At 46.2% G+C, this 18,551-nt stretch overlaps 1 protein-coding gene and 1 long non-coding RNA gene across 6 annotated transcripts in view; one reads left to right on the top strand and one right to left on the bottom strand.

Annotated features, from left to right (window-relative positions):
- VCL (vinculin) overlaps window positions 1-14,213 on the bottom strand; it is a 104,265-nt gene extending 90,052 nt beyond the window's left edge. For all 4 annotated transcript variants that reach the window (XM_075000005.1, XM_075000007.1, XM_075000006.1 and 1 more), the window contains exon 1: window positions 13,942-14,213. In XM_075000005.1, coding sequence (XP_074856106.1) covers window positions 13,942-14,109 — 168 coding nt within the window. In that variant the 5' untranslated portion in view covers window positions 14,110-14,213. The remainder of the gene's footprint in view (window positions 1-13,941) is intronic.
- LOC142015994 (uncharacterized) lies at window positions 13,988-18,275 on the top strand. Of its 2 annotated transcripts, none has more exons than XR_012646254.1 (3): window positions 13,988-14,116; window positions 14,765-17,113; window positions 17,471-18,275. It is a non-coding gene; the product is annotated as an uncharacterized LOC142015994 (long non-coding RNA). The 2 variants fall into 2 exon arrangements; XR_012646253.1 differs by lacking the exon at window positions 13,988-14,116 and adding an exon at window positions 14,317-14,675.
- Window positions 18,276-18,551: the final 276 nt, after the last annotated feature.

Genomic DNA, 18,551 nt, shown 5'->3' with positions numbered 1-18,551 from the left:
CACAGACAACTAAGAACAAAAGAACGGCCATACTGGATCAGACCAAAGGTCCATCCAGCCCAGTATCCTGTCTGCTCACACGAGCCAATACCAGGTGACCAGGGGGAGTGGACCAAACACGTACTGATCAAGTAATCTCTCTCTTGCCATCCATCTCCAGCTTCTGACAAACAGAGGCTGCGGCACCATCCCTTACCCATTCTGGCTAACAGTCATTAATGAATGTAACCTCCATGAATTTATCTAGCTCTTTTTTATACCTGATTATAGTCCTAAGCTTCACAGCCTCCTCTTGCAAAGAGTTCCACAGATTGATTGTGTGCTGTGTGAAGAGCTTCCTTTTATTTGTTTTAAACCTGCTGTCCGTTAATTTCATTTGGTGTCCTCTAGTTTTGATATTATGACAACAATAATTTTTCCTTGTTCACTTTCTCCACACCACTCATACTTTTATATACCTCTATCATACCCCGCCCTTAGCCTCCTTTTTTCTAAACTGAAAGGTCCTAGTCTCTTTAATCTTTCTTCATACAGGACCTGTTCCAACCCCCTAATCGTTTTAGCTGCCCCTTTTTGAACTTTTTTTAATGCCAATACATCTTTTTTGAGATGAGGAGACCACATCTGTACACAGTATTATAGATATGGGTGTACCATGGTTTTACATAAGGGCAATAAGATATTCTCCGACTTATTCTCTACCCCATTTTTTAAATGATTCCTAACATCCTGTTTGCTTTTTTGACTGCTGCTGCACACTGCATGGATGTTTTCAGAGAACTACCCACAAAGACTTCAAGATCTCTTTCCTGATGAGTTATAGCTAAATTAGTCCCTACCATACTGTGTGCATAGTCGGGATTACTCTTTCCAGAGTGTATTATTTTACGTTTATCCACATTAAATTTCATTTGCCATTTTGTTGCGCAATCACTCAGCATTGTGAGATCGTTTTACAGTTCTTCATAGTCTGCTTTGGTTTTCAGAAACAACAAGGAGTCTATCTTGAGCAGTTTAATGTCATTTGCAAACTTTGCCACCTCACAGTTTATCCCTTTCTCCAGATCATTTATGAATTAGTTGAATAAGATTGGTCCTAGAACGGACCGTTGGGGAACTCCACCAGTTACTCTTTTCCATTCTGAAAATTTACCATTTATTCCTACCTACCTCACCTCTGTTTCCCACCTTTTAACCAGTTTTCAATACTTGAAAGGATCTTCCCTCTTATCCCATGACAACTTAAATTTATGTAAGAGCCTTTAGTGAGGGACCTTCTCAAAGGCTTTCTGGAAATCCAAGTACACTTTATCTACTGGATCCCCTTTATCCACTTTTGTTGACCCCTTCAAAGAACTCTAATAGATTAGTAAGACAATTTCCCTTTACAGAAACCATGCTGACTTTTGCCCAAAAAATTATGTTCTTCTATGTGTCTGACAATTTTACTCTTAACTATGGTTTCAACTAATTTGCCCGGTACGAATGTTAGATTTAGTGGTCTGTAATTGCCAGGATTGCTTCTAGAGCTCTTTTTAAATATTGGCATTACTTTAGCTATCTTCCAGTCCTTGTGTACAGAAGATGACTTAAATGATAGGTTACAATACACAATTAACTGTTCTGCAAGTTCACATCTGAGTGAACTCCTGGGTGAATGCCATCCGGTCCCGGTGACTTGTTACTGTTAAGTTCATCAGTCAGTTCCAAAACCTCCTCTAACGACACCTCAATCTTGGACGATTCCTCAGATTTGTCACTTGCAAAGGACGGCTCAGGTTTGGGAGTGTCCTCACATCCTCAGTCGTGAAGACTGAAGCAAAGAATTCATGGCGTTTCTCCACAACGACTTTGTCATCTTTGAGTGCCCCTTTTGTTTCTCGATTGTCTAGGGGCCCCACTGGTTGTTTAGACAGCTCATAGAAAAAGAAATCAGTGTTCAGTGTATGATTTCAAACAAAAATTTGTATTAAAAATAATATCCTTTAGTAACAAAAATATGTTAGCAATAATGTAAGGATGTGTACGCAACCTTCTTAGTGTATATGCAACATGGCTCAGGTAGCGCATAGCCAGAATTCAGCACCAAATTTGGCCTATTGGTTAGATCATTAGCTTCCCTGGCCCAGGCCAGGTACTTCTGGGAAGTGACATGTAAACAGCAATCCATGCAATGACACGAAATATCTCATGCAGTCAGTACAGTGAGTCTCTGAAAGAAACTGAAGCCCACATAAAGCCTTCTATATTTTAAAGGTCATTTTTATGACTGAACCACCTCTTAATTTGAAGACTAGTACATTGAGCCGAATTCTCGCCCCGCCATAAAAGTTATGGGATGTTTGTTGTGTGAAAATACACTTGTGATAATTGGGCTTACATATTTAACCTTATTGTGAGTTTAACTGTAGACATTAACAAAACATCAACCCATAACAATAAATGTTGATGGAAAAAGGTCTGAATGGGAGACAAAGAAACTGAATTAGCCCAAACAAAAGGCCAGCTGATATAATTCAAAGGGCTGTGTAAAGATCTTGTCTGGTAAACAAGCGAAGTGTGGAATCAGGAATCAGTGAACCAAATTTGATGTGCTGGAAATTAGGCCTAACTGCTGGACCAGATAATGAAGGTGTGGATTCTTCTGCCGATCACTCCCTGTTTTGGAGTCCTTAGCCCATCGCACACCCCCTTTTGGGATCCTTAAGGAAAGGCTTTGAAAAAGCTTGCTACATCACCATTGTGACTGCTATCATCTCCCAGGATCGTTGACCTTCTTCATCCAAATCCTGAGAGATGTCCTGACCAGACCTGGCCAGAGAGAGGGATCCAGATGATACAGCCACCTCCACTGACTTTAGCTAAACCCCAAATACTATTTGGAATGTAAAATTTGGTCTCTCTTCTCTCACACACCCATATGTCTTGTTCCTTAACCATCTTATTTATTCTTCTCCTTCTCCATACAGCTATACTAGCAATACATTAGTTTGGACCTAGACTGGAGAAGCTGAGATAATATATTCATAAGGACAAAGCCACTTCTTGGCTGACTGATATTCCAGAATATCAAAATAGTAAGAAATGTTTGATACTTTTGATAACTTAAATGTTTTTTTCATCCAGAGAACCAATTTTAATCACCCAAACAAGACATTAAATTGTTTCTTAATAAGACTTGTGTTCCTACAATTAAAAATAAATGCCATAAGAAATTATCCTTTTACTTCAGTTAAAATCCCTTGCAGTACAGTTGATCAGAAAGTGGACTGGTTACCAGCATTTGAATGGGAATAAGAGAAGCTGTTCATGAGTGGGACTGTACTGGGCTGGCTGCCCCACTCTAGGAATGGAGAGGTTAAAAGCAGGCTGAAAAGAAACCGTACAAACCCCTCCAATCAGAGACAAGCTTACTGGGAGGCTCCTTGCTGGGGCACCCCTGATATAAGAAGCTGTTCAGCAGAACAAAAAAGGCAGCTGGTCCTGATCAGTGAAAGGGAAGGACTGGCTCTCTATGAGAAGCACCTTGGTTGGAGTAGAGCTGGTAAGACTTAGGGAAGCTGGAAGTGGAAGGGTCATGGGGAAATAGCCTAGGGAACATTAAGGGCAGTTAAGGGGTGCGAAGGAAGGCAGGACGTGGCTGCTGCCACAGGGTCCCAGAGCCAGAACCCTAAACAGTGGGCAGGCCTGGGTCCCTCCTTTCCCCCTTGCACCACACCTTGCCACAAGTAGCATGGCCTATACAGGCCGTGGCTTTCCCCTGAGGAAAGGGAACAGACTTTGGGGTGCAGTTAGCCACGGTGGCTGGTGTATTGATGGAGAATTGTTGATATCCCTGGAAGTGGGTGAGAACGGAGTGGTGTGCACTGCTGGAGGGCAGTGTCCTGAAGAGGATTCCTTGGCCCCGGAAGCGACATGTATCCTGAGCCAGAGGTGGAGTCAGTGGAGCAGTGTAACAATGGGCAAGACACTAGCCAGAAGGCAGTGCGCTCAGTGACCAGAGCTACTTCTCAGACTAACTGGTAGGAGGTGCTGTGGCAGTAAGCTGACCCTGCAACAGCAGAAAAAAAGTTTAAAGTTAGGTAGGGGAGGGCCTGTAGCTGTAACAACAAAGTTTCCAATTCCTCAATGCGATAGTGTATTTATTTAGCTCCCTCTTTTGTGTGTATGCGGGGGGCGGGGGAAAGGTGGGGGGATACAGCAGGAGAAAATTAACATTGCCAACTCAGCATTAAATTTTTGTAGTTCTCCTGCTGCCACTATAACACAAATCAAAGACTATTGTGTATTAAGGCCCTGATTCAGCAGCAACTTCAGTATAAGAATAATCTCATTGATTTCAACAGCTCTTAAGCACTATACATAAATTCTTCAACAAATCAAGACCTTAATGCAGTCACAAAACAAAAAGGGCAGTCCTGTAGCACTTTGAAGACTGACAATACAATTTATTAGGCAATGAGCTTTTGTGGGACAGACCCACTTCTTCAGATCTGGAAAATTCTAAATTTGATCTGAATTGTAACAGTGTGTCCATCAACTGCGTGGCATTATGTTCCAAGGCTCAAAGCTGTTTAGACACTGGGGCTTTGTGAAATGAATGCATATACCTGAAACTAAGTTGTATTATATTTACTATAACATTTGATACTGAAGCTGTTCCATGTGTAAAAATGATTATCCCTAAGTCGGGGGAAAATGACCCAAGCCACCACTCTGCATACATTCATATTTAGAAGCAGCATATGTTGTATGACTCCAGCATCGTAACTACAGTGGCTGAACAGCAAGAAGGAAATGTCAAGTTTATGGGGAAGGTAATTCAATATAACATGAAAAATATACTTAAATATCCACCTCAAAAAGATGAAGCTGTTTGAGGAATAGTGATGCACAGTGTTTGAGAAATATTATACAGTTTGGGATGATGAGAAATGAGGCTTTCTGTTCAGAGTTTGAGATAAGATTCAGTCTATTTCTGGTTCTCTGTACCAGCTGTCATTTCAGTTATGAATGTTCTTAATATAGTGAGTGCCATTAAGATATACAGTGTTACCTGACTAAAAGCATTCTCAGGGACAGTTACTGCATGTAATATATACATAATGTGGTGCATGTTATAAAGAAGATTTGTAACGGATTTCAATATGACTGGAAGCAACCATTCAGAAACATCACATAAGAAACCTCTGTAAACAGGAAAGCGTATGACAAGTAAGCAAATCAGGTGACTATACAAAATACAGATTGATGTATCTTGTTTAATATCTAGCTATAGTCAAGGCAACGTCCTATGAACTGAAGAGGATAGCCACTAACACATAAGCAAATGAGGTCTATGAAGTGACCTGTCCCTCTCCTCGAAGAAGGGACTAACAAGGAAAATGGACATTTTAAAATCAAACAAAATTAACACCACATTTGGAACACTAGAAAACTAGAAATATGTACTAAAGTTCACCACAACCAACTAACATTTTTTAAAACATAAGCCTTTTGTAATGAGGCATTAAGTGGTGTTGAAAAACCTAAATACATGTTGGCCAACATGTTTTAGAAAAATCAGCATTTGTTCACCCAGACCGTTAAAGAAGCAGCTACACACTCCAAATTCCAGCCATAAGTAAAAAAAAATCTGTAAAACAAACTGCTACATTTTGGCAAGGTGATATAGCACAGTGGTATTCTGCAGTTTCTACCACATTCTGAACTGTTTTATGTACTGTTCACTCTAGTAAACTTAATAAATTCACTTAAAAATAATGTATCAAGAGCACGATGGCACCTCAGAATTTCAACAACCCTACATGATTTCTATAAAGCACTATATAGCTCATGTTGACATATTGTAGGTTATCATGAATCCAATCACAACTTCTCAATGCCTCTAAACTTACCACCTCAGAGGCAGCCACCATCTGCTACCACTATCTACAAAGGCTGCAGGACAACCCAGCTGCTAATACTGGTGCTGCAATGAAGTAGAGGAGCCTCAATGGGGTATTGGGAAAGGGAGAGCATAATGATTAGAAAGATTGTGAGAAACTATAAGGACTGATAAAACTGAGGTAGCAGGAAGTGTGTGGAAGTGATAACCCACTGAGGGAGAGAATGGAAAAAGCAACACCTTACCCAGAGAATGTCAGATTTAACCAGATAATGTTATTTTTATTTCAATATTAAAGATATAGCTTAGAGTGTGACTAACATATCTTGAGCAATATCAGAATCATGCATTCTCACACATTGTATTCATGTAACACTGCCACCCCCTCCTCCACACACATATACATAAACTGATGACAGGAATTAGTTACAGAAGGAAACAGTCATTTAATTCCAAAGGCCTAAGACACCTACATACACACGCACCGCTTTTGCAGATCTAAAGGCCCTCTTTACTGTAGAAAACCACCCTGGTCTCTATTGGTATATGGATTAATAATTATATGTGGCAAGAGCTCCTTTAATTAATTTTAATCATTTTGCTATGCAGCATGCAAAAGTATTCAAATTACCGTGGCTGTAGGCATCCTTCAGTCTGCATAGACTATGGATCGCGCACTTTAAAGTTTCAACTGAGGACTTCATTTACAGCGTCTGTTGTGACTATAAAGACCCACACGAGAGTGACAGTCCTTGCGGCATCTCTTGCAGATGTAGTGGGTGTCTGGCAAGTCCTTATTGTGCTTTCTGTGCGCTCGCTTCTCCTCTGCTAGCTGTCTGATCTTCATCTCGCCCTTCTGAAGGCCCTTGTGTAACCCCTGCCTCCATCTGCTGCGGTCGTCTGCTAGATCTTCCCAGTTGTCCAGCTCGATGTCTACCTCTCTGAGGTCTCTCTTGCAGACATCTTTGTAACACAACTGGGGGCGTCCGGGAGGTCTTTTGCCAGAGGCTAGCTCACCATACAGGATGTGTTTTGGAATCCTTCCATCGTTCATCCTGTGGACGTGGCCAAGCCAGCGGAGTCGATGCTGCCTGAGGAGGGTGTGCACGGTTGGGATTCCAGCTTGCTTGAGGATGGCAGTGTTGGTCACTCTGTCCTTCCATGATATTCCAAGGATGCGCCTGAGGCAGCGCAAGTGGAAGACGTTCAGCAGGCCAAGATATCGACAACCTCTCATGGGACATTTACTAATGAATAATAACCTTCTCTGCTCATTTGGGATTGTTGCTGAAAAGCTAAAAGATATGTTCTCGATTATGCAAAACAATTATTTTAAATCTATGAATCACTTGTGTGTAAATACTAATAGAAGTCCAGAACCCAGCACAAATTAGTACTTGAATGCAATTATTAAAAAAATTCAGTCTGAGCATAGGATTTATCCATCTTCACTTTTATTAGCTGTGAGGGATACATTTAAGCTGTGTCTACATGGCCCCTCCCTTTTGGAAGGGACACTCAAATGCTACCAATTGAAAATGCACATGAAGCGCAGATTTATGCAAATAAGGCATGAGATTTGTACTCTTATGCAAGCACATTTTTGGAAGTGCTCTTTTCAGAAAAAAACAGCCGGGTAGATGGGGCTCCTTAGAAAACAAACCCTGTTTTCAAAAAGATCCCTTCTTCCCAAAACAAAATAGGAAGTAGGCATCTCTCAAAAACAGGGTTTGTTTTTGAAGGAACACTGTCTACACAGCTGTTTTTTTTTCAAAAACAGCACTTCCAAACAGCGAGTGACTGCCTCTATTCAAATGAGGTACACTATATGCAAATTAACACCTCATTTACATTTTCAATCAGCCACATTTGCAGTACAGCTTTTTTCTCTCTCCACCTGTCTCTCAGGAAACTTACGCATAAATAGAAGACTGTTGTCCACTGTTTACTTTTCAGACTGTTTCAGTGGTTCTGCAGATTTCTTCAATACCTACCAATTGAAACCTGGACCTTGTACAGAAAACATATAAAACTGCTGGAGCGCTTCCACACAGGTAGCCTGAGGTCAATACTGCACATTAAATGGCAGGACAGAGTTACGAACCTGGAAGTCCAGGACAGAACAGGAACCATGAGCATCAAAACAATGATTCTGAAAGCCCATCTTTGCTGGACAGGTCACGTCATACAAATGGAGGACTCAGGAATCCCTAACCAATGGTGAACTCTCCCAGGCAAAAGGAATCAAGGTTGGCCTCGCAAGAGATATAAAGACTGAGTGGAGGCCAACATTGCTCATGCTAGTTTAAAACCAGATCAGCTAGAGCAGCATGCAAAAGACAGAACAGGCTGGCGGGCTCTCATACGATACGCATATGACAACTTTGAAGAGCAGCGACGCGTATGCCTCATTGATGCTCATGAGAGGAAGAAAGCAACAGCAGCAGCCACACCAACAGAGCCAGGACAATTCCCTTGCCCCCACTGTGAATACCCATGCCGTTCAAAGCTTGGACTCCTCAGCCACATGCGAGTCCACAACCGATGAGCCTGTGCAAGCTCAAGACGTCATCATCGGACACGACGGACTACGTACTACCAATTGACTAAGTCAACTTCTGGGTTTGACAAAAAACTTTATTTAAACTTGAGTAAAAACAACACAACCAGATCAATAAACTTTTACTAATCATTCTAGTTCTCACTGCAATAGGAACAGTAACAGAGAGAAAGCTATGCTCGTCTATATATTATCAAAATAAAAAAGCAGTCAAGTAACACTTTAAAGACTAACAAAATAATTTATAGGTGACGAGCTTTCGTGGGACAGACCCACTTCTTCAGACCATAGCCATACCAGAACAGACTCAATATTTAAGGCACAGAGAACCAAAAAAAGTAATCAAGGTGGACAAATCAGAAAAAAAATTATCAAGACGAGCCAATCAGAGAGTAGAGGGGCTGAAGGCGGGGGGGGGGGGCAGTCAAGAAATAGATTAAGCCAAGTATGCAAATGAGCCCCTATAACGACCCAGAAAATTTCCATCCCGGTTCAAACCACGTGTTAATGTGTCCAATTTGAATATAAGAGAGAGTTCAGCAGCCTCTCTTTCAAGAGTGTTGTGAAAATTCCTCTTCAGTAAGACGCAAACTTTTAAGTCCTTAACATAATGGCCCACTCCATTAAAATGCTGGCTGACCAGTTTATGGATCAGGAGTGCTTTGATGTCTGTTTTGTGCCCATTAACTTTTTGTCTAAGAGAGTTTGAAGTCTGTCCAATATACAAAGTATCTGGGCATTGTTGGCACATGATGGCACATATGATGTTAGTTGAGGAACATGAGAATGTGCTCATGATTCTGTGAATAACCTGGTTAGGTCCAGTGATAGCCCCTCCAGAATAAATGTGGACAAAGCTGGCAGCGGGCTTTGTTGCAAGGAAAAGTTTCAGGATTGGTGTTCCTACAGTATAGACTGTACTTGTGGGTGAGAATCCTCATAAGGTTGGGAGGTTGTCTGTAGGAGAGAACAGGCCTGTCACCTAGGGCCTTCTGGAGTGTGGCATCCTGATTAAGGATAGGTTGTAGGTCTATAATAATGCGTTGCAGTGGTTTGAGTTGGAGGCTGTACGTAATGACCAGTGGTGTTCTGTTCTTGGCTTTTTTGGGCCTATCTTGGAGTAGCTTTTTTGTTTTGCAATAGGAATAGTGTAAGTTCACAAGAGCTTCCTCTCTCCTTAAGAGTCTACCAAGGATTTTCTTCCTTTTTTATGGAGCAAGATGCTGGTTGAGCCTTCACATTTAATTCTGCAAAGTTCCTAAAGAACTGTTTGGGTGGAGCTTCCATCTAGCAGTTCAAGCTCTCCAGCATGGGTTCCATAACATCCAGCAGGGCCAACAACCATCATCGGATACATGGTAATGGGCCGGGGGGTAGGTGGTTCCACACCCACGGAAGGAGCAGGGCTGATGGCAGAAGAGGCATGACCCAGGGCTGGCAGCCCTTAGTGCTGCCCAGACCACTCCTCACAGCTGTCAAAGCCATGCACTGCTCTGACACTAATCCAAAGAGGCCCATGGCAATTGTCCCATAACCCCACCCTACCCCCATAAGCAGGTGTGTACCCATCAAACAAATTCCACTTTGAAGAGCATCTCACATCAAACAATGTTCAAATTACTTCCTCCACAACACTGAGCTAAGGCACATTCTTTTCAGGAACATTTCTGACTCAACACCACCTCTAGTAGCTCTGTATTTCTTTAAAAAGCCAAAGCCACATGGCCACAAGGGAGAAATAATACTCATTATACCACAAATAGTTAATGGGCAAATGTTAAGTGAAGCTGGGATGCCTCCTGCATCCACAGCCCAAAACACAGGATAGATGAAGTGTTGCTAATTTACAAGAACAAAAGAATCTCATTATTGGACCCTTTTTCACCACCATAATCTACTTTTATCCAGATAAAACTCTGTGGGCTTGTCTACACTTGCCCCGATCTTCGAAGGGGGCATGTTAAGCAGGGCAATGGGAGATTACTAATGAAGTGCTGTGGTGAATATGCAGCACTTCATTAGGCTAAATGTCCCCTGCGGCAACTGTGAAGCGCCGGCATGCGTGTAGCTGCGGGCATTTTGAAGTGCCCACACTACTTCAAAGTGCCTTTACTCCTCAAAAGTGCCCGTGCCACTCTGAAGTGCCCACAGCTACGTGCATGCTGTCACTTCAAAGTTTGACGCTTTGAAGTTGCCCCGGCGGAGAATTAGCCTAATGAAGTGCTGCATATTCACCACATCACTTTATTAGCAATCTCCTGTTGCCCTGATTAATATGCCCCCTTCAAAGTTGGGGGCAAGTGTAGACCCAGCCTTTCTGCACTAAAACTATTGCACAGTGAAGTGAAATCAAACTAGCTTAAATACAGTGACAGAAAACTTCACTACAAAATTCTTCTAGAAGAGAAAATTTGCATAAAACTGCCTCAGACACCTAGGATTCCAGACAATACACCACTATTGTTAAAACTCTGTTCTGATCTAAATAAAAAGCACAAATATTCCAGATAATACACCACCACTGTTAAAACTGTTCCCAAGATTCTTTCAGTAACAGATCCTACTATAATGTATAAGGTTAGCAAAACTTCCAAGTTAGAAATGAATACTAATACCTGAAGACCTACATAGGTACAAAATTTGTTTCCGTGTCTGATCCCCAAACAACGTCAGTGGACATAATACAGATATGCACAGATTTGCGTGGTTCTACTAAAACCACAGTTTTGGGGTGTAGGGGGTTTACAGGGAGGGGTAGTACCTCTGTTGGAGGGACTTGTTGTACCCCTTCAGGGGTAGTCCATCCACTTTGGTCCCCGCCTGTCACTCAGCTCTCACTTGTGGCTCCAAGTAGCTGCAGCATGCGCAGTGGCCACACCCTGGGCAACGGCTTCGGCAGGCCGGCCAAACCAGGTGAGCGTAACCGATGGGGCTCAAACCCTCAGTGAATTTTCGGATGTGCCTACCCAGCATGTGAAGTCAGTTCCGGAGGACTGGGCGGAAGAGATCATTTAGATCCACCAGCCAAGAAGGCAGTTCTGCAACGCTTTGTGGAAAGTGAAGAACTTGACAAGGCACGAAAGACATCGAGGCCATCCACTGTAACCAAAGAAGTTACCAGTCGTGACGATTCGATGTACCACTGGTGCCTGGCTTCCAAGGTCAAGAGAGTGGGATTGCTCCCGTGCAACGGCTCTACCACTTAAAAAGCTTTCACGCACAGGTCCTGTGCTTTGTCATCATCAGATCGATGGACTATCACTACTAAAACCACAGTAATAAGTACTGTATGGCACTCCTGGGGAATTACCGTGGCATGTAACTGCATGATCCACATTTCCTTTAATCCTCCTTATCTCCCAACAGTCCCCTAGTCTCAGCTTGGAGGTGAGTCCCACTTGGCATGACATTCTATCTTTAATAGAATTTGTTTCATTTTCTGAAGCCTCAGTATAACAGTCAATTAACAGTCATCAAATATTTACAAAGGAAATACAGTAAAGACTACCAGAGAAAATGTTGTGTCCTACCCCAGTATCACATTAAAAGTGGTATAAAAATATTTTTAATGGACCACAACAGGATTTTTGGTTCAGACAAAGGCTTAGAAGGTGGAAAAGAGTCGTGTTCCAGTTTTTATGGAATTCATGCTGACAAAGTAAAAAAGTTAATTTTTCATGAGCATCTTAAAAAAATTAATGATCAAAATGAAGAATTTAATGTGATAGAGTAGTAATTAATCTTTTTTTATAAAGGAAGCTATGGATACACAAAAGATACATGTGATCTCGAGGGAGTGATTACAGAGATAGGAAATGGTACATCAGCCTAATGATTTAGAAAGCAAAAGCTGCACCTTTGTTGCCTGTCTGTACACCTGTAGTGAAAATTTGTAAATCAGAAGTTTGTAAATCGAGGAACAGATGTAGTTGTTCTTTAGATATAATTTAGTATCAGTGTTTTAAATACAATGAAAAAAATTTAATGCTCTCCAGTCTTTTGGACATCCAAGAAACAAGTCAGTTAGCGCCAGTGTAAACCATGAAAAGGACGCCCTGGAAGCAATGATTGAAAACAAAATAATCAGATATTACAATGGATTTTAATTGTCTCTTAGGTACAGTTAGCATTTTGCGTGCAGTAACTCACTGTTGAAAAACACAGTCCCGTCTTTTTTATCTGAAACAAACAAGAAGTCCTGACTCCACACATACCAATGGCTATGCTAACTGTGTAATCCTCTCTATGACAAACACTAGTAGCATTACTGATTTGCACACTTAAAAAAAAACAGTTTATCATGTCAAAGCAGCACTTGCACATATTTAGAGAGAAAGCAATCTACAAAGTAGAAATTAATGCTTTATGGATAAAAACAAGAGATTGATTGATAGTGCATCCTTGGGTCAAAAACAGTTGTCAGCTGTTTCAAAATGTGTTCTTTAACATATGGAGAGGCTGATGCAGATTCCAATAATTATGGTGCATTACTGCCTCTGAACAGAGTACACAAAATACAAGATCAGATTTTAAGCCATTAAGATCTTAAACAACTGTTGCATTTGGAGCTATTGTACAATCAGTAGAACTCACAAAACAACTCCATGGGCAAACAATTAAACAATCTGATTCATTTTTAAAATCAAAACTGCAGGAAAGCTTTGTGATGTGAGAGCCAATGATTTCTGAACTGAAACATTGTCCCCACCTAAGAGGTCAGCACCTTTCTTGCAGAAAAGATCAAGTTATTGGGAGTTCCCTGTATGTGTGTTATGTGCATGTACATTATAGATGCAAAGTGCTAATAGCTGAGGAAAGGTTATAAACCCTGGCGACAGAAAAGAAGGAACAGGGGAACTGGACCTGCCTCCCCACTCCCTCAAGCGGGGGCTGTAGAGTGCCAGTGGCAGAGAAGGATTGGTGGAGCACAATCAGAGTGAGTGGCACTGTGGTTGGTGCTGTGATTTCTCACCTGTCTCTGAGGAGACTGGAGCAGGGGAGTGACTGGAGACCCTGAGCAGGAGGGAGCCAGCGGACCCTGAGGAGGAGGCCGGAACTGGCGGGTGAGGCGGCACACTGAGTAAGAGGACAGGGGAAATCTGGGGCGGGGGATGACCGGAGACCCCAGAATGGGAGCTGGCGGCGGCAGGTAATTGGGAACGCTGAAGAGGCGGGAGTTGCGCGGGGGAAGTGAGCTGGCGGGTGCCTCGGACACACTGAGAAGGAGGCGGGAGCGAGCTGAGGTGCGCTGAGGAGGTGGACGGGCAGCAGACGGATGATTGGACTCCCTGAGGCAGGCGCCTGGGTACACTGAGGAGGAGAACGAGAGTGGAAGGGAAAACTGACGGGTGACCGGAGACGCTGAGGCGGGAGCCTCGGACCCTTTGCCTCCCGCCCCTGCCCGGGCAGGGAAGGAAGTTCAAGGCGGAGCGGTTAGTCCCCGCAGCGCCTCGTTGGCGGGTGGCCGGCTGGGCTGCCCTCGCCCCAAACTCACCCGGACCAGGTTGCTGACGGCGGCCTGCACCGCGGCCACGGGGGCTGTCAGGTCCGGGATGGCCTTGCCGTCTACCTCCCCCTCCTCGTGCATGATGACCAGGTGGGAGATCTGCTGCGCCACGGGCTCCAGGATGCTCTCGATGGTGCGGGTGTGAAAGACTGGCATGGCGCTGGTAAGGCGGGGGGCCGCGGCCCGAACTATGAACAAACTCCTAGCGTCGGGCAAACTCCCGGCACTGGGACTCGAACGCGGTGCGCACCGCACTTCTCACTCGGCAGCGCCGATCCACTGCACTGACTCGCCTCCCCCAGCTAGGGTGGGGCTTTCAACCCACGCAACCTACCCCTCTCTTTGCCCGCCCACTCCCCGATTCCACCCAATGGCGGAGCCTTGCCAGCGGCTCCCACTGGCTGTAGTGCCGCGTCCATCAACATTCCAACGCCTCCGTCCCGCTTTTCCCAACCGAGTTTGGTTGCACAGGAGTTGGTATCCCAGAGTTGGGATGACGTCAGACATTCTGGTGTCCATATAAGGAGATGGTTAAAGCCGGAGCGGCTGAGCTAACTGGGGAGGGGGAGCGTGGGATTCCAAAAGCGGTGGGGGAACGCCCGGCTCAGCTGGTCCCTTGGGTCCCGGGTCCTTCTAGGTGGCTGATAGGTGTGGGCGTCCCATTAGGCTCACTGCACTAGAGGACAGTGCTGCCGGCTGTGTGTTTTGCAACGAATTTTAAGGTGCTTGCGGTGCGGGGGGGGGGGGTAGTTAAGCTCCGCTTCTGGAAGCAGAGAGGGGAGATAGTTAAAAAGTATCGTTTTGTTTTCAGATTCCTGTGCCCAGCTGCTGCGAAAGGGGGATTATCGTCACTAGATACAACCTGTAAGATTTACGGGGATTTTTTTTCTTCTCTCTTTCTCCCACAAGTCCTCCAAAATGATTATACACGGCTAGTTTCTGGGGCCGCTTGATAGGCTTGTAGTGTTGTATTTACCCAAAGGCATAGTAACCAAGCGCCTAACCAAGCGCCCCACCAAGCGCGGAGAGCGTAAGATGTGGTTGGCAAATCACTCCTCTGCTTCTTACTTTCTCTTGCCAAGAATTTTCCTCTGAAGAAATGACTTTCAACACAGTTCTCCGAGAGAGTGGCAGAACAGTATAGGTTATTCTCTTATCCCGGAAAACTTGTCTCTGGAGGCTGTTGTGCTGAGGACAGTAGTGATAATATAGTTTTCCATCCTTGTTTTGAGAACTCTAGTTACAGCCTGCCTTTGTGGCCCAGGATCCTTTTTTATTCTTTAACCATTTTATGTATTGTACCTTTTCTCCCTGATAGGACACATAACAAGTACTTCTGCTGTTTGACTCTCCTTTTATTTCAGTCAAAGGTCCTGTTGATGCTGTTTGGCGATTTAGCAGGGTTGGGCATCTGAAAATGAAACTGACTGCGGTTTTCCTACTTCTGTGTGACTAAATGCCAAAAATTAAACAGCATGAAAAGGAAATTGATGGTTATAAAGCTGTAAAAGAACCCTAATCTAAGGAGGTGGTTGTAGTAATAAAGGCATAGGCCTTCCAAGTGTAAAAGTGGGGGAAGATGCACACTACAGCTAGGGAACCCAAATAGAATTACTACTGCTGTTTCCTCTGTTACAGTCAAAAAAAAAAAAAAGACTAAGTTCCTGCTTGTGCTTAACATGTTATGAATAAAATGCCTCTGAACCTGAATTCCAAACAGTTATAGATGAAATAATTTAGGTTAACTTCTTGAGCAAGTGTATCACTCCCCTACTGACTGATTGCATTCTTGGGCTAGGTCTAGATTTTGGCGACTTGCCAACAGAAGTTTTTGTCAGAAGATATCTTCTGTCAAAACTTCTGTTGACAGATTGCAGCCATATTGCCAGGCGGATTGCAAGAGTGATCAGCTCTGTCAACAGAGAGCGGCAGAATTGCCTATCCACGCTCTTGCCAGAACGGCCAATTGGAAGCACAGTACACTGGGCTGCCTGTTGTCACAGAAGCCTTGTTTGTTGACAGAGGGCCCCCCTGAAGGTGCAGACAGGCTTTCTGTCCACAGAATCTGTTGACAGAGGTGTTACTCCTGGGGGGGGTGGGGAGTGGGATAAGGCTGTTGACAAAAGCACAGAGTTCTGTCAATTTACTGTCAACAGAATGCCTTGGGAATCTGGATGCTCCCTGGATTTTTGTCACCAAAATGCTAGTTTTGTTGACAAACCCTCTAGTGTAGACATAGCCTAGAAAAGTTCTGCAAAATGCTGCTACAAGTCACGCGAAAGCACTGTTCTTTGGAGCTGTGTCTACACGTGCCGGCTACTTCGAAGTAGCTGCGCCAACTTCAAAATAGCGCCCGCCACGGCTACACGTGGCGGGCGCTATTTCGAAGTTGACATCGACGTAAGGTGGCGAGATGTCGAAGTTGCTAACCTCATGAGGGGATGGGAATAGCGCCCTACTTCGACGTTGAACGGCCAGCCTGCACGCCCCCCTGCAGCCACAGGCCCCCCGCCCCCCGCTGCAATGGCTGCCCACCAGGCCCCCAAGTGCCCCCAGGGCACCCCCCCCCAAGGGGAGGCAGGGCTTCCAGCCCGGCAGCCAGCCTGGCAAAAGGCAGCGGGGCCCCTCCTGGAAGGAGGCTGAGCTTCGGGACCTGCTGGGGCTCTGGAGTGAGGAGGAGGTGCTCCAGGTAATGGGGAGCAAGAGGCGGAACGCGGATGCGTTCACGCGGCTGGCCAAGGGCCTGGCCACCCGGGGTCACCCTGCCCACGCTCCTGACCACGTCAGGAGTAAGGTGAAGGAGTGCGGCAGGGTTACGCCTGGGCCTGGGATGTGGCCGGCCGATCTGGGACCGCCCCCGTCACTTGCCCCTTTTACAGGGAGCTCAGGGAAATCCTGGGCCCCCGCCACACCTCCTCCCCTCCGGCCACTCTTAATACATCAGCCGACGAGCCCCAGCAGGCCCTGGAGGCAGAGTCCGCCCCGGAGGTATGCCCCGCACCCCAGGGGCCCCCCCAGGAGCCCACCCCTGAGGCACCGGAGGAGGAGGAGGGGGGATCCTCCTCCAGCGATGGGGGGCTCCAGATCACCATCCCGTCCCGGAGCTCCAGCAGGGCGTCCGCCCACCGGGTGTCCCCCAACCGTGGGAGCGGACCATCAGGTATGTACCCCCCTGGTGCACACCCCCGGGGTTGAGGGGCGGGGGCAACAGACATGACCAGGGCCCTCCACATGCCCAGATGACCATGGCCCCAAGGACAGCAGTGGCATGTCCCTCAGAAGAGCGCATCAGCCCCTGCCCCCCCAGCACGACAGTGCCATGCCCCATCCCTGAGGATGGGGGGAGCAGAACCTAGGGTCCCCCAGGGGGAGGGGGTGGGACACCCATCAGCAGCAGCAGCATCTCCCAGGGACAGGGATGGGGAACCAGCAGCAGAGGGGTGGGGGGACAAGGGCCACGGCTCGGGGCGCACACTAATGGCTGTCTCCACTCTTCTTCCCCCCTTGTGTTCCGCAGCTGCACCATCGGAGGGACTGGAGAGCGCCGGCAAGGTGTCAGTGGTCCTGGAGAGCCCACCAGGGCCATCAGTCTAGGCCAGCCCCTCGGTGGAGCACCGACCAGCCCCAGGGCGGGGACGACGGTGGAGCCAGCACTGCCGGACGGCGACGGACCCCCAGCTGCTGGCGATCCTCCAGCGGCAGCTGGAGGTCTCAGAGCAGTGCCTGCAGGTGGAGGAGCAGCGCCTCGAACTGCAGGAGCAGGCGCTGGCCTGGCGCCAGGAGGCATGGGGGGCCTTTATGCGCACCTTCGAGCGCATCGTGGACTACCTGGCCCCCCATGCCATGCCAGCCGCTGCTCTGCCCGCCCTGCCTGCTCCACCTGCTGCTCCACCCGCCGTCACACCGCCATCCGCCACCGAGGGCCCTTCCGCCGAGGGGGACCTCAGGCCTGCTGACACCCGCCGGCCATATCTCCCAGTCTGCCCAGCCCCCAGCCAGCCCTGGCCAGGGCTGAGGCTGAGGCGCGGGTTGTGGCCACCCACCCCCAGCGCTGGACATTAGGGGGTGCGGGGCCCAGGACATGGCCCTCCCCCTCCCTCTTTGTACATATCCCCATCACTTGTCTTTTGTAAATAGTTTGTATTAGACCCCTGTTATGTTATGATGATACCTGCCCCCCCCATGTAAATAGTTCTCCCCTTCCTTGTCTTCCCTTTTTTTTTCCTTTCATCATATAATACATATATATATATATATATATATAATATTTATTTTGGCTGTAGATAATATGATAATAATAAGAGTTCAACGTTTTCTGGTTTCACGAACAACATGTCTGTTTTTATTTACAAGAAAAGTGGGGGGGGTGCTCTTGGGTGCTCTGTGGTGTGGGTGTAGGGGCAGGGAGTGTTGTGGAGGATGGGGGGGTGCAGTTGGGGGCCTGCCAGCGTTCACCCCGCAGCTTCGTCGAACTGGGCCCGCAGGGCCTCCCGAACCCGGGTCCCTCCGGGGTCCACCTGGCAACTGGGGGCAGCAGGTGGCTGCACATCGGCCCTGCCAGCCTCCACAGCCCAGCCCTGAAAGAATGCCTCCCTCTT

Source organism: Carettochelys insculpta, chromosome 7 (genome assembly GCF_033958435.1).
Source record: "Carettochelys insculpta isolate YL-2023 chromosome 7, ASM3395843v1, whole genome shotgun sequence".
NCBI lineage: Eukaryota > Metazoa > Chordata > Testudines > Carettochelyidae > Carettochelys > Carettochelys insculpta.
The sequence above is the reverse complement of the archived record's forward strand: the minus strand, read 5'-3'. Positions and strand labels throughout refer to the sequence as shown.